Source organism: Saccostrea cucullata, unplaced genomic scaffold, assembly GCF_032062105.1.
Source record: "Saccostrea cucullata isolate Sc308-1 unplaced genomic scaffold, CSIRO_AGI_Scuc_v1 ctg3466, whole genome shotgun sequence".
In the NCBI taxonomy this organism is placed as follows: Eukaryota; Metazoa; Mollusca; class Bivalvia; order Ostreida; family Ostreidae; genus Saccostrea; species Saccostrea cuccullata.
In genome coordinates this window covers 5,165-30,158 of record NW_026937653.1, presented here as the reverse complement: position 1 = coordinate 30,158, position 24,994 = coordinate 5,165, and the positions used below count along the sequence as shown (strand labels likewise).

The 24,994-nt window shown below is 31.8% G+C and overlaps 1 protein-coding gene across 1 annotated transcript; it reads left to right on the top strand.

Annotated features, from left to right (window-relative positions):
* Positions 1-1,894: 1,894 nt before the first annotated feature.
* Positions 1,895-24,994, top strand: LOC134248598 (FAS-associated factor 1-like). Its single transcript, XM_062731012.1, has 11 exons — positions 1,895-2,155; positions 13,520-13,629; positions 13,752-13,860; positions 13,987-14,076; positions 17,603-17,695; positions 22,185-22,506; positions 23,662-23,759; positions 24,165-24,274; positions 24,397-24,505; positions 24,631-24,720; positions 24,980-24,994. Exons 2-11 carry the CDS (start codon positions 13,622-13,624, stop codon positions 24,992-24,994), a joined length of 1,044 nt encoding a protein of 347 aa, XP_062586996.1. The 5' UTR covers positions 1,895-2,155; positions 13,520-13,621.

Below are 24,994 nucleotides of genomic sequence, written 5' to 3'. Positions count from 1 at the left end.
TGTGCTGCAAGCTTTTGATTTTGTTGGGTCAAATTATTCTGGCTGTTATGTACAAGGCAAATAACGACAGTAGATTTATAACGAAATATGGCAATTAGAAACAATGGATACAGAGTATGAAGAATAAATAATAATCCTGAAATTTCGGTTAGCATTTTTAGCTGTTATTATTATCGTATGTATAGTGGTTGCTATACGACAGTTACTGAATCAAACTTTTAATCGATAACCAACAGGAAAATGTTTTAAATAAGGCAGTCCATATTACGACACGAAATCAAAGAATCGTTAATTTTGTTTTCCAGCGATAAGGAACGAAAACGGATATATTTGAAGCCATGAAATCAAAGTACCAAAGTAACCATGCAAAGGGACAAAAGTTAAGTAATTTTTAAGTAAAGTATTTACATAAAATAAAAGTATTCACTTTTTTATGTACAAGTTGTATGTTATTATGACCGGGGTTTTTAAGTATTGTTAGTTTTGGTATTCCTTGTAAAGATGTTTGCAGATTTCAGCAAACAAAATTGTAAGCAGAAAGAAAGAGTTATTGCAAATTATTGCTGCTAGCTGCGATGTTGCGGCCAACAATACAACTACTGTTATAAGCTTAAGCTTACAGAAACTTAAAATATATAATGGAACATTGCAAGAAACAAACACGCTATTTTGTTGTTCGCAGCAACAAGTTTGTAAAAAATTAACTTTGGGAAACTTAAGTTTTGTAAGACGTTCGCAAGAAAGTCATCAAGTAAACCATCCAATGAACATAGACCTAAACTGAACCTGTGCAATGAAACATAGACGTTACCAAGGTCGACAAAGGCTTCTCCATTTTGAAACAACAGAGGTGGGAACAAATGCCATGGAGAAGTGAAAATCCCCTGCCTACCCGTCACATCCGCCGTGTGCTTTTTGGCATGATTGGGAAATAACAGAAATATCCGTCGTCAATTAGTGTATGGACTTACAATTAGTTTTAATTACTTCAAACACTATCGACATTGTCATTACATTCATAGGGAAAGACCGTCCCTAGTTTTCTAATCCACAATTCTTCTAGTTGTCTACCGACAAGTGTACTCAGAGACAAACTATTTGTGTGGTGATAAATCTTTTCGATAATTCTGACTTTCAAAGATAAAATAAAATAATCAGGTAAATTAAAATGTTTGTATAAAAGCTTCCGACCACAATTATTTATTTGAAATCGATGACCTGATATTCTTTTATTATCTGATCCCTTGGTTTTGTCAACATAAACAAGTCCACACAGATTATATTTTATTCAACAGACAACATTAGAAGATCTAGATCTGCAGTTTGGATTTTCCCAAGTTTTGGTATAGAAGCTCTGTACAGTAAGATTACTGGTGAAAGAAGTGTTAGTTATCAAATTGTCACAGGTTTTACAGTTTTGCTCAGAACATTTTGAAACAGGAGAGATGCATGGGATTGAAAAAGGAATTATCAAATGTATCTGTAATAGAAACCTTACACGCTTTCAAATTTTTGTATGATGTATTGGTTTTATACAAAAACTGGGAATCTGAAGACTGTACATATGACGAGTGTTTAATATCCCTGAGGATTATCCGAGGTTCACCACATGAACTTCTTGAGTCTGTGTCACTTATAGACTCAAACGAGTGACGCCTTTTCATACTGGGCGACGCACCTGCCAGAGTTTCTATACCAAAATCATTTTAAAACTATTTTACTACTGTTTTTATTCCATGTTCAAAACCGATGGAAATATTGATCCTACCTTACATTTCAGCAACACAAGAGGAAAATATTTTATGCATAAAAATAAATAAATAAATAGATAACACGGAAAAGTCTGTCAACAACTCAGAGTGTAAATATTGGCCTAATAATCAGTATGAAAAAAAGACATATGTCCGCCTTTGACTAAACGATAAATAGAATTTGCTGACAAGGTCACATTGTGACATTGATCAGTTCTGTTTTAGATTCTACGTCTCTTTTACTCCACACCACTTAACACTTTTCTATTTTTATGAAATTGGAAAACGGAATTTTCCTCGTTCCGTTTTGAGCCTGCTGCCATGTTGATCAAACTTCTACAGATCGATTGGCCTGATATATCATTGTATATCTACTGAAGAAATACAACAAGACATGACCTCAGGTACACTATGAATGATTTTTACTGTTGATTTTTGAGATTTTACTGTTTATATGGAGAATTCATCTCCAAACTGTAAGTATTTATAACTAAAATATGTTGATACTTCTTAACAGCAGTACATGTAAACTTATCTTCTTCCGCAATAGCATAACAAATTGCATTTTGATTCCTCTCCTACGTTTTGATGGTGAAGAGCTGATCACAATTAGATTACAAATACGTTGTAATGAGCCTCTATACTTCTATGAAAGGATACTTATATTGTTTGACCTATATAGAAATTTGATCGTCTTAGTAGTTTGCATGAATCATTAACAACTAGTAGTTTGAGGCAGGTTAAAAAAGACGTAATACATAGTCATTTGCTTACAATCGTGTGACCTGTCAATGAGAGTGATATACTAATGATATAGCCTTTTAAACTATTCAACAAATAATGCCTTAAAACTAAAGTATAATGATACATTCCTGATCTAGAACAGACTGCTTGGTCAAGTCAATAAGAAATTAAGCATATGCACGAATGCTTTGCTCTGATTGGCTGATATCTTATAATTAGTAACTTCCTCTTTTTATACAAATCCCTTACTTTAATATAGATATATCTTACAGGGTTCTACAATATGTTTTGTAATACAATGAACGTATCAATTATAATTTTGATTGATATATAATCCTTGCAGCGCATTAATTTATGTTTGTATTTTGTGTTCTGAATTATTGATACTATCAATGAGTAGGGCTACGGACAAAACATCATAAAATAATGAAGTGAAAAAATTGTTTTGCAAACTCTGGGAACTCGGATGCACTTAGACAGCATCGTCAATTGACGGAAGATTATTTTTATAATGTCTTGATCTCGAATATAGACACTTTTCAATCAAAGCTGCAACAATGCAATTAACAAAAGAATGTTAAATATACACAATCTTAATGTCAGCAATTGACATAAATGTATCCTAGTACAATGGCAGATCCAGAAATTTCGAGTCCGAAGACGCAGTAGAAGGAAGGGGGAGGATCCAGGCACTGCACTGAACCCCCCAGTTGGTCAAGGGAGAAGCCGTGGTGGGTGTTCGTCTGAAAAGTCCCCGGAAGCTGACAATTTCTAACAAATGACATATGTTTTTTCCCTTGATACTAGGATAATGGACATATAAATTTTATATATTAAAAAAATTCAAACGGGGGGGTGGGGGGTGGGGGGGGGGGTGGTGCACGCCCGTTGCGCCAGCCCTTGATCCCCTTTTGTCAATAATGCGATGAGAGACAGACTCGTTGAGGGACGGACTGTTTGATAAAGTTACACTGTAACTGTCTGATCGTTGTTACCAAGTATGTGATCCCTTTGCTGCAGCTTCTTGTTAAAAAAAATTGCTCACTGAGTATCAATGTACCGCTTTAAAGTCGCTTGGTCCGTTAGTTACAAGAATTGCACATATACATGTGAGAGCATGAACTACCTCTATTTTATTCATTTACTATGATCATGTTAATTTGGCTTAGCTTGAGTACCAAATAACTAAGAACGTCTTTCTTTTCAACCGTTGTTTAATGCCTATCTCAGTATCAGTATACTCCTAACAAAGTTAATCTTGGTATTTCTGCAAAAATAGCACTTGTTTTGTCAACTCTAAAGACTATTAAGCTAACATTGACCAAAAAAAAAATTCCATCTTTCCGGGGGGGGGGGGGGGGTAAGTGAGATAATTATGTATATCAAAATAATACAAAAAATGAATAAGATTTTAATTTTATTTTTTTTTTACGAAATTCAACACATTTCAGGAAATTTACCAGAAATAAGTAGATGCTAGAAAAAAACCAAGAAGCATGAATAACAATGAACAATACTTTTATAAATCATTTCAAATTTTAAAGTATGTACATAAATATTGATAGTAAAGTCAATTTAAAATTGCTTCCAAAGATATATAGGCACACAGTTCGAATATGCAAGATTGCAACAATTGTATGATAGAAATGTAAAATTGACAATAATTTTACATGTATACTAGTAGATGCATAATATTTTGAACATTTGTATCGATAAAATTTTAATACATCAAAATAATTATTTGAAATATACAAAATACTTTAAACGTATTACATTTAGCTGTGTATTCTTTTTAGCGTTTTTTGAGTAAAGCAATATCCGCGAATACAAGTACAAGTGCTAAATGTCTGAAACATACGAGTATACGCCTATAAAGAAGAATGTTAAGATATACACTAAATCAAATCCATATCCATACAAACTTGTTTATAATCCATTTTCGCCAAATATCGTACGCGCTAAATATAATACATTAACAGTAAACTCGAGATGTATTTATTAAAGTTTACTTGATAGTAAATATTTCCTATCATACAAGTGAATATATAACGAAAGCAAACGTGGAAAGATTACAAAATGAATGAATATATATCACAGTCAGCAGACTCTGACTCTGAATATCAACCATTATTTTTAATTTACACATTTATACATAACTTTGGATAACCTGCATGAATCAGATTATCAAAACTCAAGATGGTAATATTTAATAATGAAAAAGAAGATGTTTTTGCAATAAATGGTGGTTTCAAAGACCAGTCATGAGAATTTGTAGTGATCCACCTTGATTCCCACTCTGTGTTGGGGGAAAATATTGGAATATTAAAAAGAGGTAGGTTTACCTCCCTTTACGGGCTGTCCATTGACCCCCTCTTTGAATACCTATCAGTTTATAATATATAGTTGATTCTCATTAGATCATTATAATGGTGGTCTCCAGTCAAATACCAATATTGGTAAGTGGAGAATATTAAAGATAAAATTCAATTAACATGGAGTTAATCTAATTTAGCAATTTAACTCAGAATGAGTTGTCAGTTTCTCTCTGATTATGCAGGTTGCTGTCCTATTTTATGCAAATAACTATAGCAACAAAAAGTAAATGTAAAATGCAATTTCTAAATGTTCTGAAATATAAAAATACAGTGAATTTAAACAACATATCAGAAAAGATAAATAATCAAGTAAAAAAACAGAATATATGGACACAATACTTCATATACCTAATATGTACAATGCAACAAGAATGAAATAAATTATATAATTTAAGGTCAGACCATACGTTCCCCAAACATCTGTTTTTTATATACCTCATAATCTATGAGAAAAAAAATACACAAGTTTAATTATCTTCTGATTTCTAAACCGGTATCTAAGTATTTGTAAAAATTAGAAGCACTAAAAATATGATTTTTGCAAACTAAGTCCGTTGTCCTAAAGGATTGTAATAAGAAATACCATCCTCTGGTATCTCGCACAAATGCCTGCTAAGGTACTTCAATGTTTTTTGAATAAAGATGTTAAAGTTGTATATCTTCAAGAATAAAATATTGGAAAAAAGTTAAACATTGCTGGGGAACGTCTCATCTGTCCTTAAAGAAAATCTATAATCATGAAAGCAGTGGTTTTAAATTCTAATGTAAAATTCTAGTTCAGCTGGAAAATTAGATAAGTCAATTTTGATAAATCTTAAGTAGGCTGGATGGTCATGACCCGTAAACCTTCTAGGAGCTCTATATAAAATTACAGAAAATGGTTTATAATATTTTCTCATTTGTGACTTTTACTTCAGTTTTAGGTGCATCTATTTTTTGATTTAATGACAACCCACTCTGTTTAAAGTATCAGTAATTTTTATATATACAATGTACAATACTGAGAATGAATATGAAGTATCAACATAGATTTGATCAGTATATTTACAATTATATAATCGTTGCATTTGCTCTGAGAAAAATTAAAAATATTCACATATTATGTACATATTAAAATATTTATGTACTCAAGTAATGTTCTGTTGGACCTAAATGACATTAGACACAGTAACATAAATCAACTTACAATGCTTCTAAACATCAAAATGTTTCAGGAAAAGACTTTCTCCCACCTCTGATGTTTAGGAGGTCCGTTTTTGCTCTGCTCTTATTTTGTATATTGTTTAATGGACGTTGAGATTGAAAACTGTTCGTTATTTCCATATCCTTCTTTTTGTGCATCACAAATCCGTGAATTCACTTCTTAAAAGTTAAAAAAAATACAGTGTTGAACATATACCTAAGACACCAATGACTTCATGTTAGTGTACATATCCAGCACAAAAGGAATCATTATTAAGCATAACTCATTTCTTTTCAGTTATACTCTGTATATGTGCCATAATACAAAAGTCAAATAATCTAAAAAAAAAAAATACCGTGTATATTCAAAATACCAAGATCATGATATTCATGCATCATTAAGGATTTCAAGAATCTAATTACAGTAGGGTTTAACTAAATCACAAACATTTATATAGTATATAAGACAATTATCATTATCTTCTTGACATGAATGATGATTGATTTTATCATATACTTAGTAGTGAATACACCGATTCTGCACGGTGTGATACGGAATACGTCACAATACTCCATATCACGCACCGGTCCGAAAAGCCATATCACGTATCGGACCGGCGGGCTGAAAAGCCATATCAAACCGGAAGTAACGTTTGTATTAAGTTTAAAAGTTAATTTACTTGATTGTATTTAAATATTCATATAAAATAATTCTTTAATGAAATTTGTGGTCTTAATTTTTTTTCCAGTTACCTAAAATTGGCTCTATCAAATTTTAAAGAAAAATGTCACTGACAAGCACAAACATTCTTCAACCACCATATGTGAACTCACATATTAAGTATTTTAAATATATGATAAATAGAATACTACATACTAAAATCCATATCATATGTCACATCAGCCCTCGGACCCCATATCAGCCCTCAGGCTGATATGGGGCCACTCGGGCTGATGTGACATATGATATGGATTTTAGTATGTAATATTCTCTATTTCCTTAACATTCTGATACCAATTATTTTATACATATAATGTTAATTGTTTGAAAATTGGTCCATGATAAGTAAAAGTCATGATCAAGGTTTTCTGTTTTACAAAACTTTTTAAAGTCCAACTGTTTTGTGATCACTACCAGTAAACAATAGTATGCTTTTTATAGGTTATTTCATGCATGCACATAAAAATGATATAAAGTGCACATAGATGCCAAAAAAAACCCAAACAAGATTTTACATCAACGAATTGGTGCCTGTAGGATGCTGTATACAGTGAAATAATTACCCCTTTTTAGTTTTGCCTCTTTCACCTTACAGTACCGACAGACCAAACTTGACCCCCAAGCAGTCCCAGGGTCTGCTTTGAGACAGCTCTGGGACTGCTCTGGGACTGCTCTTGGACTGCTGTGGGATCGCTTTGGGACTGCATTGGACTGCTCTAAAAAGCAGACCAAGCAGTTCCAGCTGTCCCTGTGACTGCTTTCTGGTTCTGATTTGTTCACTCATATGCTAAAAAAGTTCTGAGTGACATGATAGCTCCACCCCTTGTGTATTCTGAATTTGCAGGGTCCCAATTTGTTTTGTTTACTTGCAGCAGAGAGGCGTTTAAACTATTAAAAAAAAACAAGGACTTCGTACAATCTTATGATCAGAATAGATTATCATAGTTAATTAAAATTTTCAGAGACTGTATATTTACACAAATGTTGTTAAAATATTTTTTTTTTAATAAAGTAATTAAATAAGGAAGTCAGGAGAAGATTTTTATCCCTAAAAATAAACAACACGTTTATGAAAAAAAATAACTACATGTAGGCTATTTCTATTCATTAATGCTAAATTATGTGCACTTAACATTTGCATTGGCACTTTTTAATAATAATCCTTTTACAGTTAGATTTAAGATTTAAAATGAAAAGCTTATAAATGTTTTAAGGGTACCACGCTAAAAAGTATTTCATACAACCCTAAAGTAAAGCCTAACAATTCATTTTTTATGTTATTTTTGATAAAATTATTAAATAAGGAAGTCATGAGAGGATTTTTATTTCTAAGAATAAATTACAGGTTTGTGAGAAAGATTAACTACATGTAGGCTATTTTTATTTATTAATCCAAAACTATGTGCACTTAATATTTGTATTGGCACTATTTTCAAAATAATCATTTTACAGTTAAACTTAAGATTTTAATTGAAAAGCTTCATGTTTGACGAGCACCGCACTAAAAAGTGTTCCATGCAACCGTAAAAAAGCTTTACAATTAATTAAATGACTATGAAAAAAAATTATCTACCGTTCTTCCATAACTTAAGCGAAGTGAATAATCATTGGGGAATTTTATAATGAATAACCGGTAGTTTTTAATTCATAAACAAGTTATCATAAACGTACACTTAATTTTTAAATAAAAAGTTAAAAATACCCGGAATTAAGATTTATTTCTTTTTCGTGTACCTGGCCGGTTAATGTTTATAAAATGGTATCAACATCCGCGGTTTCAATCGCATTAGCGCAGAAAGTCAGACTTGAGTGCATATCAATTCGGTATACGTATCAGCGTTTCACATCATTGAACATGCTGATCAACAATGACCCTAATTTCAATCTACCGGTATGTAATGCAAAAATAAAATTGATAAATGAAGTGTGTATGAATTTCTGTCAGGATTAATTAATTTTGAACATAATCTGAGGTTCCCATTCTGGTGATTTACAGATGTTCATTCTAACATATACAAATAAAAACACTTATCAATAAAACTAAGTATCATAGAGATGGAGAAATCAACAACAACAATTAACAATAATTAAATTAAATTATTTACATTAAATAATGTCAATAAAAATAATCCTGACTGAAAATTAATACTTGGCAAAATTAACAAAGAATTTTTTTCAACCCAAAAAATTCCTTTTGACTATCCCAATAGTATGGAAACTGGCTATATTATGACGAAATCTATTTACAGCCAATTCTTACTGTTGAAAAATAATTAATTCAATTTAATGTTCTGTATTAAAAACAAATATGGGAAACTGTATAAATCATAGAAAAAAAAAGAAATTGAATTATTGATACACCCAATTATTTTGATTAAATGTTCATGTTCAGTTAAATTCATACATGTACGTGTGAAAGCCTTCTTCCTTTAATAAATATTAATTCAGTCTGTTACTATATGCGTACTGTTCATAAATGACCTTTGCATACATGTTAGGAATTCTGTTATACTACCCAGAATCAATTTCTACTCCTTTTATAGTTCCATCGTTTATTGCAAATCTCATTTCTTATATAGTATTTGGGTGGGATAATTTCTGCATTTTTCAAGGCAGCTTCAACGACAAAAATCTCATTGAGAAAAAAATTCTGTCAATAGATGTTAAAAAAAACGATTGAATGTCAGTCCTTTATAGTAATTGTTTAATGCATATATAGCACAGGGTGAAACTTACCTCAATATCGCACAGAACATCTTTGAAATAGACGTAAGCATGATAAAAACGCTTCACGTTTATATTTTCCGAGTGCGGGAAATCAATTGTGACGCCACACGAAAAAAATACATTTAGAATTATCTAAATAGAGAGAATCTGCTACTAAACACGAAAAAATATTAATTCTAGAAAATTTGCTTCAGAAATTTGTTACCATGTATTGATATAAAATTTGATAAATTTCAAGCTATATGTCTCGGAAAGAAAACTAAACAGGAAAACATTTGGTTTGAAATTGATGGTAATATTATTCATCCGGAAAACGAAGTAAAATTACTCGGTGTTACTATAGATTTTGAGCTTAAGTTTAGCTCTCATATTTCAAACATTTGTAAAAAAAAAAAAGCTTCACAACAATTAAATATACCGTTTTGTGTAAAAAAAATAGGAGTACACCAGACCAAATTAGGAAAACTAACCATCTATCATACATTTATCATCTCAAACTTCAACAACTGTCCATTAGTTTGGGATTTTTGTGGTAACGAGAAACAAGAAAAATGGGAAAAAATTACAGCCAAGAGCACTGCGGTTTGCTTATGATGACTACAAAAAATTATATAGTTATCTTCTGTACAAATAAAGATTACCATGCCTCAAGCTCAGGCGTATTCAAACAATAGCCATAGAATGTTTTAAGATTTTAAACAAACAAAGCCCTTCTTACCTACATGATTTTATTCATATTAAAGAAACACCTTATTCTTTTAGAAACACGAAAACTGCTGTTTTACCAAAAACGAGAACAACACCATATGGGTTGAAGTCTATTAGATATGAGTCTGCAAAACTTTGGAATTCTTTACTAGAATCTTTTAAAAAATATTACTTCTTTTTACCAGTTTAAATCCAACATAAATCGTCGGTAAGGAAATTGTTGTAATTGCTGTGCCTGTCGCTAACTTTATTTTTAGAAACTAGGAAACATGGTTTAAGTTATAATCGGTTTGTCAGTTTTAATGTAGTGACTACTATGTCAATGTAAAGCACCACGGAGGAATAGTGATATTTTAGTAGTGTGATATAATTTTTAAAAACTGTTCTTGTTCATTATGTATGATTGTTGTAGTTTATGTTATTATGTAGTCGGAAAATAGCTCTTCAGAGGTAATGTTCTTTGTTGATGTACCCGACTTTAAATAAATCTTATATTATCTTAATTATCTAAAGTATTACTTATAAAAATGATTGAAGATCTGTGATTTCGTGGTGCAAAAAAAGGATATTAGGAATCGGATTTCATTTGCACATTTAGTCTTTTCTTTTTCTACTTTGACAATCAGCCAAAACCTATTAAAAAAGACGTTAGTTTGACACAAAATAGAAACGTAACTACGACGTGACAATCAAATATTCCTTTATATTTCATTTATCCTTATGTTATCATCGTTCAAGCAAACGCTCAGCTGACTCAGTATACCCCTATTGCGAGATGTGGTAGTTGACAGAGACAGCCGCCATTTTGGACCCGCTTCAGATTTTTGAATGTTCATATCTAGAGTTTCGATTATCAATTTTCAATCAAATCATATGTTAAGCATTAAGAAAAGGGTTTCTATTATCATTCCAAAAATGAATGAGAAATACTGGAAAACAAAAAAAAGTTAGAAAATACGATTTTTTTTTATTTGAAGCCCGCATCAAACGGAAGTATTGACGACAGATAAAAAGGTAATTCTACAAATCAGAAAGTCACGAGCTATCGTTTCCAATGAGTCTGCCATTTCATATATTCAGCCATTTTCGAGAAAAGAGGGAGACAACGTTGCATTTCAAAATCAGGAAATTGCCAATAAATTGGCACCGGAAGGGATTTTTCTATTTTTTTTTCTGATTTAACAACTTAAAGTACTTACACATATTCAGTGAAAGTATTATAGAAAACCGCTGAATAGTTCTCGAGAAACCGCGTGCATTAAATTTTGTCAAAAAAGAATAATAAACAGTAGAATTACTATAACGTCTTCTGTGAAGATGGAAGACCTTAACTAGAAACGAAACTTGTTCCTTGCACAATTGCTCTTCAGTCTAATTCTGAAAAAAAAAATAAAACTCAAACTGAAAATTGATTTCGGACATATGGGGGATTGAACCTGGGTGGCTGATGTGAATATTCATTACCCATTACACCTTTGGGAACCCCATTTTGCGATGTCATGATTCTAACATTTTTTTGATTCTAACATAAAGTACATTTTATTAATCCAGCGTGGAATTATAAAATCGTAACTAGCTTGCAAAACTTTGTTCAAGAATATTACATATTATAATTATTACCTTGGAATTTGTTACTTGAAATTTACGAGTAGTTTTTAGGAAAGATAATTATTACTTTTGAAATAATAATACTCTTCACTCTTAATTCGATATGTATTCAACTTTATATTCATTGCAACTCCATATACAGGCATGCCAATGGTATCTATGACTGCACTTCTCTTGTCATTTGTCTACTAGTTACGTCGTGTCATGATACTAGTACATTTTTTTTCGAGCCAAACGTCATAAGTATTTCTTATGGCTATTCATTTGATATGTTTGATCTATTGAATGGATGTAATAGTTTCAATAAAATTTAGAAATGTATGTTCTTAACACTTGAATTTAGAGCTTTAGAAAGTATAATTATCACATTGTACAGATATAATATCGTATACGGCCAAGCAACATTAAAGCAGTGAATTCGGTAAAATTTTCCACGAATTTTGCATCCTGTTTACCCCAAAGTAGACTTTTCCGATTAGTTACAGATTCATGAAAAAGATTCAAATGTTACGCTGAAAAATCTCTTGCACTTCAACGGTCATGGATTCTAAAATTATTCATGTTTAATAACTTGTATTTATTACAAAAATATTCAGACAAAAGCTTTTCTAATAGGCTTTTGAGGAAACCTCGGATTTAAAGTATAATCTGAAACAGAAATGCGACGTAATTAAGACGTGAAAATCCATCGAATTCTTTACATGTCAATGATATTTATGGTAGAAGTTTCTTTTATCCAAACGCTCGGCTGACCTTCTAGACCCCAACTTGCCTAATGACGGAGTTTACTGAGACAGCCGCCATCTTGGACCCGTTTCAGATATCTAATGTGTGGAATGATCACTTCTAAAATAAATTATATATTAGGCCTTTCCAGTAGGGTCCCCGTTAAAATTTATTATATCAAAGAAAAATATTGGAAAACAAAAAAGTTGTAAAACAGCACATTTTTAATTCGCTTCCTGTAGCGACCGGAAGTACTGACGAGGCTAACAAAGGCAAAATTGAACATCTAATTCTCATTATCTATCATCTCCAAGAAGTCTCCAGTGAATATCTTGAGCCAATCCCGTGAACATTCGAAGACAAAAATGCATTTTAAAATCAGAAAATTGCCCATAACTTGGAACTGTAACCGAATATTCCAAGGAACGGAATTTTATATAAAATTCATATAATGATTGACATATAATTCCTAAAAAAAAATTGAAATCCACCTTGTAGTTTACGAGAAATCCCTTGCACAAAATTTCGTCTAAAAATAAAGAATAATAATAATAAAAGTAGCAAAAACAGTAATCCCTATACGGTCATCCGTGAAGACGGAAGGCCTTAATAATAGGTAATAGAAAATGAAAAAGAAACCGAAGAATAACAAAAAGGTCTCCCGCTGAAGACTGAAGACCTTAATAATACGAAACCGACGAATAAAAATAAGGTCTTCCGGAGGAAGTTGGAAGACCTTAACAAGAAACAGAAGGATACCATAGATCTTTCTTCGAAAGTTGGAAAGACCTAATAAGCAAAAGAATTTCAATAGATCTTTCCACAGAAAGGTGGAAAGACCTAATTACTATTTTTTTTTGTTTAAAAAAAAACATATATCAATTAAATTGACTGTTTTTCAATATAGAAAACAAAGGAGTGCTTTGAGTCTAAATTTAACAATAATTAATGAATCTGACATTAATTGATATTTGCAGAAAATTCTTAGAGATCTGTATCTTCCTAAAGAGAACACACTATTTCTATTAACACCTGATGTCTCCAATCCCACAATTGACAAACCAGCAGTTGAAGTGGAGATGGAAAAGTAAGTGAAGACAGATAAAAATTTTGATAATTAATCAGAATCTTTAGCAATAAAAGTATATAAGAGGAATAATTTATGTATTCTGATTCAGTCATTTTTTTAATGTTTTTATTTAATTACAGTTTAACAGAAGCCCTAGATAGAAAATATGCTTTGCATATAAATTTCACAGTAAATGGAGAAGTGCAGCACTATAAGTTGAATAAATTTGGAAGTGAAACTATTGGAGAGGTAGATTTTTTTGTAATAAACTAAAACCTAATCAAATCTGTATTTCCTTCAACATGTCCTCCGTCTTGACAAAATGTAGTTTGACTGGACGATATCTTTAAAAATTCTGCTTTTTAAACTTTACAGGTAAAAAATCATATGTACGCCATCACCAATGTGCCCCAGAGACAACAGATATGGGCAGGGTGGCCTGATTCTGCCAAAAATGAGGACTCAGTAAGATTTGTAGGGGCACCGCAATGATTTGCGGGTGCCCTATAGTAATCACTCTATCTGTCTGTCTGTCTGTAATTTTCCGTCCACACATTTTCTTTATCTTTCTAATACTTTTTTTTGATTTACAAATTATATTCAAATTTGGAATGTTGGTTTAATATATTGACCAAACGACATATTTTAAAATTAAGTTTAACTAAGATATAGCCAAACATAAGAAATAACGATTATTATTTCAAGGTATGTAACGCATGAATTTGAATGATATTTTACAGTACCGACCAGACCAAACCGAACACGAAGCAGCCCTAGAGCAGTCCTGGGCAATGCTTTTGGGGACTGCTATACTTTTTGGGACTGCTAAAGCAGTCCCACAGCAATTCAATCCCACAGCGGTCCCAGAGCGGTGCCAGCAGTTACAGCTGTCCCAGAAAGCAGTCCCAGTGGTCGGGGTTTCTTAGTTTAATGGGCGGGGCTAACTCAGAAATATGATATGCAATAAACAATGGAACTATAAAAGGCAGCTGAAATTGACTCTAGATAGTGTGCCAGGAATCATTACATGAATGTGAAGGTCAAAATTGAACAGTACGCGTATAGAAACAAATTGAATTAATATTTATTGAAGGAAGAAGGCTTTCACACCCACATGTAGGAATAAAAGTAGGGGTCTACTCGCTGTAAATCGGAAGCTGGATTTAGCTGTTTTAGATTTTAAAATTTTGGTTCATATAACATTAGCATGAACATAAGCAATGTCTACAGAAGTGTAGGAGGGGTGTAAAAAGATAATCAAGGTTTTTTTTGTGCAAGGATTGAGATTTATACAGTATGTAGCAGAAAATTGAATCGTTAAAACACAAGTGTGAGGTCGAACCATACATTTCAGAAATATATTTTACCTAGGGGATTATTCGATATACTATACGTTTATGATTGCATTGGTACAACTCCAATATTTTTGATAGCTATTTACAGAAAACGTAGAAAATAATTTACTCTTATGTCATTAAATAATACATTTTGTTCATTGCTTTTATTTGTGCACAATTGGTTTGCTATGCAGATGGGATTTTCCTACTTCAAATTTGTCGGCAAAATTTCTATATACGAAGGAAGGTACTCAGTTACAATAAAAAATATCAATACAGGTTACTAATGTTTTATATGATTTTTTTAACATAATTTTGCTTGAAAGTCATTTTATATCTTGCTTATAATCTTTGTATGTACAGCAAAACTCGTTTAGTACGAACACGGGTATAGCGAATTTACGGTTATAGCGAAGTTATTTTGGATCCCCAGCTATACAAATTTTACATATTCCTTTTATGGATATAATGAATTACGGATATAGCGAAGTAAATTCCTAGGTCCCCGTGACTTCGTTATAACCGAGTTTTACTGTAGTAATAGACATCCAGGAAAGTCGTATCATAAGTAGTGGACATCCCCCTTTGTATTTTATACATTCAGAATTGAATTGAAAATAAAATTTATGTTCATGAATAGGAACGGTGTAAAAATTTTGATAAAATTGTTCTTAAAAAAGATGATTTCACTTTTTAGCTGATTTACAAATATTTTTGTTAACATAAAAGGCTTCAAGAACTAAACTGCGATGTGGGCACCTGTATGTTTTACCCCATATCTCAGTGAAAAGAAAGATGAGCAAAACATTTATTATGCCTAAAAAGATAAATCAAGCATCGGTTGCCATAAATGAAGACAAACAAATTAGGGGAAAAAATTAATCATTCTAATAATATACACAGATTTTCTACCCTAAGGCGATTAAAACCGCTGGTGTTAATACCATTTAATAAACATTAATCGGCAAGGTGCATGTAAACACAAGCAAAACAAAAAAAGAAATCACGATTCCTGGCATTTAAAACTCTTTTTTATAAAATAAATGTACTCTTTTGATAACTTTGTTATCAACTAAAAACTACTGGTAATTCATAAATAAATCCCCCATTGGTAGCATAATTTTATTTTATGGTCATTTAAAGCCATATATGGCGTAACTGATCAAAATAATATATTTTTGAAAATACAAAATTAAGTAAAGAAATATAGTTAATACATTCAAATTAAAGCTTTTCGTATAACTCTGAACACGGAGAACACCTCGTCTCATCTAAAAATACAATTTTATCATCTCTGTAATGTGTAATGTTGTATTTTTTTCCGATACGGAGAAAATTCCGAGAATCAAATTTAAATTGTAATATCTTTATAACGCAATTGACTTAGATTTTGTAATTTACGGAAAAGTTCTATCTTTATATTAAGTAATGATACAAATAATAAGTTCCAAAAATTTTATTCTAAAAATTTTCATTTCACATACGCCATATATGGCTTTAATAAATTGTTAGGCTGTATTATAGGGTTGCATGCAATTCCCTTTAGAGTGGTACTCGTAAAACATGAACCTTTTCAATTAAAAATCTTATATCTCACTGAATATTGACTATTTTTAAATAGTGCAAATGAAAATTTTTAATGCACATATGTTTACATTAAATAATAAAATAGACCTTCCTGTAGATATTTTTTTCTTATATACTTGTTTATTTTTAGGTATAAATTTTTTTTCTCGACTTCCTTATTCAATAACTTTATTTAAAATAACATTCTAACTACATTTGTGTAAATATACAGTCTCTGAAAATATTAATTAACTATAATAATCTCTACTTCTGGGACTGCTTGGGTATCAGGTTTGGTCTGGTCGGTACTGTATTTAGATGCCTTTGTTAGTTTCAATTGTTCTACATGCGAAATATTGAAAATAAGTTAAACACTTTTCTTCCCCTTTTTATCATCGTTTTTTGTGTTATAAGTAAAGAAAAATAAATTTCTATTAACCTGCTGTTAAAAACCTGTAACTAGGAAATTTTCGAGATCGAAATTCCGAGAGCTGAAAAATCTAGAAAATCAATTATAAATCAACGTCGGATGTAGAGTTGAATCATAGAAAATTAATCAACTTACTCTATTAAGGCATTGTATACTTGTACAGTTTACATGTTACAGTGTACATGTATCGATCGCCGCAAAACGATGACCGATTTCACTACTTAATTAACGTAAATAAGAGGTGGGGCTTACTGGCGGCAAATAACGGTAAAGTTCTCTCTTGTGGACCCAGATCTGAGGTATCCCCAAGCGAACGCAGAGCGAACCCGGATCGCACCCGAGCCGCACCCAAAGCGCACCCAAGGCGCACCCAGAGCGGTCTCAATATTCCTGAAAGAGAAACTGAAGCTGACCTCGAGCAAACCAGGGCAGCTAACCTGTGGTCCGCTTTGGGTTCCCTCTGGTTATAGGTTGTATCCGGCACTGTAATTCTTATTCTCATCTGACCAATTTTTTGTATTTTACGGACATGCAGTCAAAAGATTTTCGAATATTATGCAACCCTGCGTTTGTTTTCCCTTTCAGTATATTTTCGATAAACATGTACATTGTTCCCTTACTTGTATTATATCTATGTTCTCCCGTGTTCTAATTTCAGATGCTGATTGGCTGTTGTGGTTTAAATTATCCCATTCATTATTTAGAGCTTACGGTAGCAAACATTACAAGATCCAAGAAGGTGCCATCTCATGTGAGTGTATTCTTTTTTCAAAATACATGTATGTTCCATGTTTGTTTTACAAAAAGTTTCGATCATAAAAAAGTTTAAAAATGGCGTCGATCAGTGGGACGCATATTGAGTGTAGTGGTGTTTGGGGCCTTTATGAATATTTTTCTTTCGCCATATGGACATTATGCGACTTTTCTGCCTTCTGTAGCTGAAAATTATGAGTTTTGATGTTTTAGTTCACTTGAGCGAAAGATTCAAGAAAGCTTTCCTGATAACATTTTCTCGTCGTCCGTCCGTCCTGCTGTCTGTCTGTTCGTACGTCTGTTCACAGTTTTGACTTCTTCTGAAGAACCAGTTGGTCAGATAAGATGAAGCTAATTTGAAAGCTTCTTAAGATAGTGTAGAATGTATAATGTTAAGATGATGGTCTTGAGGGTAGAGAGGGGTCTTAAAAGAGATGTTTATGAATATGAATCGAATCCAAATCTGAAAATGAATATGAAACGAATCTCAATCAGAGGGATTCCGATCCCAATTTGAAAATAAATATAACTCTAATTTATAAACTGATAAATGAAGTATGATAACCTATGTTTCGCCTTTGATATTTCAACAAATACTTGTAACCTTGATAAAACATTAATGTGTGTGTAGCTCCCAACCCTATCCCGCATCAACAAATAACCTGCAAGAAATAAGATTTTATTGGTATTATTACATGGATGTTGCAAATTAAATTAAAATAAGAGTCTATTAAGTTCTCTTGATTTATTTGTTTTTCTCGTGAGCTAGGGAGTGTGTATGAAATGTCAACGGCGAACCAGGGATATTTCTAAAGGGGGCGATGAAGGGGGGAGGGCATATCAATAAACTCCCCCATAGGCATGTCTGTGGAATTTTAATTCTTTTTGACCAAATTTGGGTATCGCGAGATATTCTGATATATATGGGCGGTGGCTAACGCGCTAGCAAACAAGCGAGGGCAATGTGACTTCTAGGAGGAGGGAAATATCTGTTTACTGTATAGCATACCATTGCATGAACAACATAATTAAAGGAAGGGGAGCTACTTTGACACTTTGCTGTCTTGATCGTTACTGACCAGCTTCTCATTTGAAGACTTCGAAATTAATGATATGATACACGGTCTATATGACCCCTCCCTGTCTATTGATTTTGCAATATTTACATTCCCAATGTCTTTGTCATATAAAAATTACAAATCGATGTAGTTAATGTACTTTAGTTCTACATAAATGAACTGACGCATCAAAAGGTGCTGTTTAAAAATCTTGTGCAGGGCAAATAGAGACAAGAAGCATATCTTGTAGCACATGAATTTGCAGAATATAAGTCAAAATTGTCAGATTTTTCGATTTTACTACATGATCAATTTGCTTTCGACAAAACTTTGGGCTACGAGAAAGCGTATGCCCAAAGGATAACGTTGTTGTAATAAATATCCAACACGTAATATTTTCAAAAACGTCTAAATACATAAGTTGACTCGTATGAATACATTGACTCAAAATAAGGTTCAGAACACAGTACTTGAGAACAGCAAATAAAGTAATCAAATTGAAATTAGAATAATGATATTTTCGACTTATCCAATTTATAACAATAACAATCCCAGTGACAAAAATACAAACACCGTACACTATTTATTAATTCATTTTTGACCTCTGTATAAAGTTTGGGTAAGAAAATGCATTCTAATTTTACACAAATTTATTGTCCTCCATAGTGGAAATAGAACGTATTCACACTGAAATTTTTTCTTTAATGGATTGACCAAAACAATATTTTAAATCACATGGGTTCACAATCTTGATTGACAGGTATAGCGCCGTCAATGAATTTTATGCAACTAAATGTGTATACAAATTGTGATTGGAAATGATATCTGACGCTACAACAGATCAATATAAAAGTTCTTACAAAAAGATTAATAAAAGTGGGGGGTAATTCGGGGGAGGGGATCAGGTACTGTTGGTTTCTGTTCATTCCCTGCAATTATTCTTAAAAATAAATCCAATGTATGAAAAAATGAATTACAGCTTTGTTCTTGTGCTATAAGCGCAAAGGCATTATTAAAGCTGTTACCTATGTTTTTTTTCGTTGCTTAAAATTTTGGGTAACATAAGACTTGCATTTTTAAAAATCCGGCATAATATAGATTTTGAAATACCTAAACATAAATTAAGTTACATGTAACTCCTTTAAAATTCTGAATTCTTTTTGAGATTTTTTACGATCTCGTTTGTGTGTGTTATATACACATTGCAACCCAGATCACATATAGACCAAGGGTTGGAGTTAAATAATTTTCAACAATACCAAGTTCCCAATCGATGAGATGATGTTATGTTAAACAAAAAATATGAATACTTAGAAATAATCTAAATTGGATCTGTTTAATTTTTTTTCTTTTTCTTCACTGTCAGAAAAAAAGAACGCCTTTACAAAACTTTACTTGCAAAGTAAATTTTATCAAAGGTGCTCCAAAAAGCAGCGTCATCTGTGTATTAACTTTAGAAAAAAAAGTAAATGTAACCCTTACTTACACGTACACGTTTTTAAATATAACCTTTCACCTTTAATGCCATATCACATATTCTTTTAATAGATTAAATATACATGATATTTCATTAAGGCCTCGTCGAAATGCTAGCTGTTGTTAAATACATTTTTACTTTGAATTTCAACAAGCTGTTTTTCACTGTTTCATGTAGCAAACAAAAAATTGTCAATATACCCCCACCTTCCCTAGGATCGTATAAAATTGTCGAAGATAAGCAATTTAAAAACTCATATCAATTCCTGGTTGTAATTGGTATTAGAGATTGTCATCTACAGAATAAAACCAATTTATCCTTTTTTATATATTGTAAAAGGACAATTAAAAATGTAAAAAAAAAAAAAGGTACATTAAACTTTAAACCCCAGACCTATATAATGAATAAAAACTTATTTATTATCAATAATTTTAATTGATACAAATGAAATATCGGTTTAACTTTCCTTCTTACATAACTTCTTCAGTAAAAGAATCGTTTACAAAATGAATGTTTTCTACAACAAAAGGTCAAAATGGCGTGAAATTCAGATTGATGATGCTTCTTCATTATAAGTTTTACTTTTGATTTTATAAGCCTATGGTAGGGACAAATGCTCAAAAGATAGGCTTTAAATGGGACCCTGGCAGAAAGAATGTCAAAAATATAACCCCAGGTACTAATAAAATTGTAATAGAGGTGTAGTTTATATCTTTATAGAGGTATAGGGCTATAGAGGTAAAAATATGTATCGCCTAGAGCCTCCAAATTAGAAGAATAGATACTCTCACCAATAAGCTTTCTCGTTGATTAAGTCTCTAGATAGTACAAATAAAAAAGTTAATTTTGGCGCTTACGTAACATTTGTGAGGCTATTTTCATTTCTTGTTCAGTCTTGTAAATATTTTAAACTTCTTCTTTTTTTTTAATTTTCAAACGGATGTAAAATTAAATATTACTTGTTATGGGCCTTGAATTTTGGATACAAATTGAAGTTGTTTGTTAGTTGAACCACATAAAACATATCCTCATGGAGTTTTTTCATGAAATTGTGTCTCCGAGTAGCGTACATTTCATTCTTAATTATCAGTGAATGGTACATTTTTCTTTAAAGTTGAACACTGTAAACATGGTGAGTTTACAGCTTCGTACTGTACATGCAAAGTGAATTATGATTGTACATAGAATCTGTGTGTTTTTGTTGAACTCTATGTCGTGACCAAATGTGTTTTTCTTTTAACTAAACTATGTAACCTAAAACAGATTTGTAGACTGTTATTATTGAAAACATATTTGTCGCAAAACATCTTAATTACAATATTGGTCTGATCAGCACATCCAAATATTTATTTATTAATATGTTGAGTTGTTAACAATTCAGGATGTGGATCCGGAGTAGCAATCAATTTGGTCTGGGTATATTTGTTGTGCAATTACTATACTATTATCATAAACAAGCTGATGGAGACTTAACAGACATTCTGTTCCAAATATTTAAGGTATTAAACCCAGTTGAAATCCCGATGTGTTTTGATGGGATATAAGAATCAAACATGAAACGCCAAAAAATTACAAGAACTTTCGCTTAAAAAAAGATAAGCTTTGATAGTACTAAGAAAATGAAGTTTCTTTAATAATAAAAATACACGTATATTCATGCATCGACTAAAATAATATTTATAATTGACATATCGAGCTTTTACAGCCTTGGAGGACGTTGATACTTGCATCCAAATCTTGAAGTCAAATGATTTGAATTTAATTCTATATTGAAAAGTTATTTAAATCATTTATTGTTGAAATATTTTAAAAAAGATGATCAGGATATTTTAATATCCATTGTCTGAATTAAAATCAATATGATGAGAAATGTATGTTTGACCTTTTTTGTTATATTTGTTTTTTTAATGATTTTTCTGAGTTTTCACGTGTTTGTGTATTTACTGCAACAGAGAGCAGTCGACAGTGTACTTTTGGAATCTGATGGAGGATTATCTCCAACTGGCGAAGAGTCACTTCCTTCAGATTTTGAGGACATTATCCCCCTTCCTAACTCTGCATTTTCATCAGACGATGATAGCAACATTACAGACTCCAGGGCATTTTTTGATCCCAGTTCTGCATCAGGATGTGATGAAGTCATCCGCTACACAAGTAGTTTATCCCTAGGGCGAAGACATCCAGGAGGTGGCCAAAGACCCCGGATGTTAAATTTTAAAGTGGAGTACAGAGATCGAAATTATTACTTCAGTGTAGGGGACAATGAAAAAATTGGTAATGATAATGTATTTTTCTAACCTCTCTCTAATAGATGTACTTAGTATGCTATCAGTTGAGAAATGTTTTAAGATTTGTGTGAATTCTTTGTGTGTGAGTCACGTAGACTTGTCACATAGGCATGTTTCATGAAGCGGCCTAGCGCTGTCTGGAAAATATGCCTACATGCAGTCATTCATTCATTCATTCAGCGCTGCGCAATGCAACACTCTATGTTGTCTTGTTCAGTGTCTGTTATTAACCTAAACACAGTTATTTAGTTAAATGATGTATTCCAGGTAGACTACTAGGTAATGTAATGAATGGTTTATTCCATTATTGAGTGTTGCTTTGATTTCTATTGATCAGTGTGGTTGAATGGTTCTAAGGTAGAATTTGCAGGAATTACTTGTAGTTATCATGATTTCCTTTATTCTGAGAACTAGTTTTGAAGTCTGTATAAGGAATGTATATAAAGATTGATGAGAAACTATAAAAGCAAGTTAATAATTTAACCCATTCTTGCATTCTTAGGGATTTGAAATTTTGTTATAATTTTTGCATATTGTTAATTGGGATATATTATATCTGAGGTGAAGTTGTGAGATTATAATGGACTAGAGGAATTCAACTTATTCCATAAATGGGTATGTGCTGATGCAAAGTACAAGTGTGTCTCTTTTGATTAGATTGACTAATGTAATTTTTTGTTATTTCTATTATAAGATGTGTATTGGTTTAAAGACCTAATTAAACTAAGTAAAGTGTGACATAATTATGTCAATGAACTAGAAATGGTTGTGTTAAAGATGCGAATGTCTGTTTGTATTGTCTTTGTATTGTTTTGTGTGTGTGTGTGTGTGTGTGTGCTTATATGTTACTGTTATTGTAGGGTTGAACCGATTCGTATTGATACCCTTATAAATTATTGCATCCACACACGGAACCATCTTGTCGTTATATCTAAATCAAAGAACATGTAACATTAAGCTGAGTTTTCCGTTTATATTTCTACACGTGAATATACATGAAAATGGTATTCAAATCAATTTCACTGTTGGCTTACTAGAAAAACACAGTACATGTAAATATTTGGAATTGGTACATCATACATTTATTTATATATAAATTTATCCAAGTATTTGTATATATCATATTTTAATTTTTCTCCAGGGACAATAAAAGATCTTTTGTCTCAGAAAACTGGAGTATCTCCAGAAAAACAGATCTTAAGAGGTTGGAATACTCAGAAGATAAGAGTGGGGGATGATGTAAGTTATCTGAGATCAGCTGTAAAAGGTTGATGGGAACATGTTTTAATCTGATTTTTAGTTTAAGTCATTTGAAAATACGGTAAAACTAGTTTAGTACGAACACGGAAATTGCGAATTCACAGATACAGCAAAGTTATCTTGGAGCCCCAGCTTTGTAAATTAAATGAGTTTCTTGTACAGTTATAACGAATTACGGATATAGATAAACACGTGACTTCGTTATAGCCGAGTGTTACTGTATGGGAAAACTCTGTTTGCTGGTCATAAATTGAAATTACCAATGTTTCTCAAAAGAACTTATATCAGTTATATTGACTGTTTCTCAATATAAAGAACATAAGGAGTATTTTTCGTCTGAATATAACAAAAATTAATGAGTCTGATATTAAATAATATTTGCAGAAAATTCTTAGAGATCTTTATCTTCCGAAAGAGAACACATTATTTCTATCAACTTCCGATTCCTCCAATCCCATATTTGACAAACCAGCAGTTCAAATAGGGATTGAAAAGTAAGTGAAGACAGATAAATATTCTAAAAATTAATCAGAATCATTAGCAATAAAAATATATATTAGAGGAATAATTTGTGTATTCTGATTCAGTCATTGTTACTGTTTTCATTTAATTACAGTTTAACTGAAGCCCTAAATAGAAAATATGCTTTGCATATAAATTTCACAGAAAATGGAGAAGTGCAGCGTTATAAGTTAAATAAATTTGGAAGTGAAACTATTGGAGAGGTAGATTTTTTTGTAATAAGCTAAAACATCAGCGAATCTGTATTTCATTCGACATGTTCTCCGTCTTGACAAAATGTAGTTTGACTGGCCGATATCTTTAAACATTTTGCTTTAAAACTTTACAGGTAAAAAGTCATATGTACGCCATCACTAGTGTGCCCGAGAGACAACAGATATGGACAGGGTGGCCTGATTCTGCCAAAAATGAGGACTCAGTAAGTTTTCTAGGGGCCCCGCAATGATATCGGGTGCTCTATAGTAATCACTTTATCTGTCTGTCTGTAGTTTTCCGTCCACACATTTTCTATTTCTTTCTAATACTTTTTTTATGATTTACAAATTATATTCAAATTTAAATATATAGGCCGAAAGACATATTTTAATGTTAAGATAAACTAAGATATAACAAAACATGTGGAATAAGAATTAAAATGTCAAGGTATGAAAGGCATGAATTTGAATGATATTTTACAGTACCGACTTGACTAA

Bases quoted from the DNA above. Each gene is read 5' to 3' on its own strand.
- LOC134248598 (XM_062731012.1), top strand. The intron at 17,696-22,184 runs GTGAGTGTATTC...TTACTGCAACAG, and splicing joins CCAAGAAGGTGCCATCTCAT to AGAGCAGTCGACAGTGTACT. The intron at 23,760-24,164 runs GTAAGTTATCTG...TAATATTTGCAG, and splicing joins AGATAAGAGTGGGGGATGAT to AAAATTCTTAGAGATCTTTA.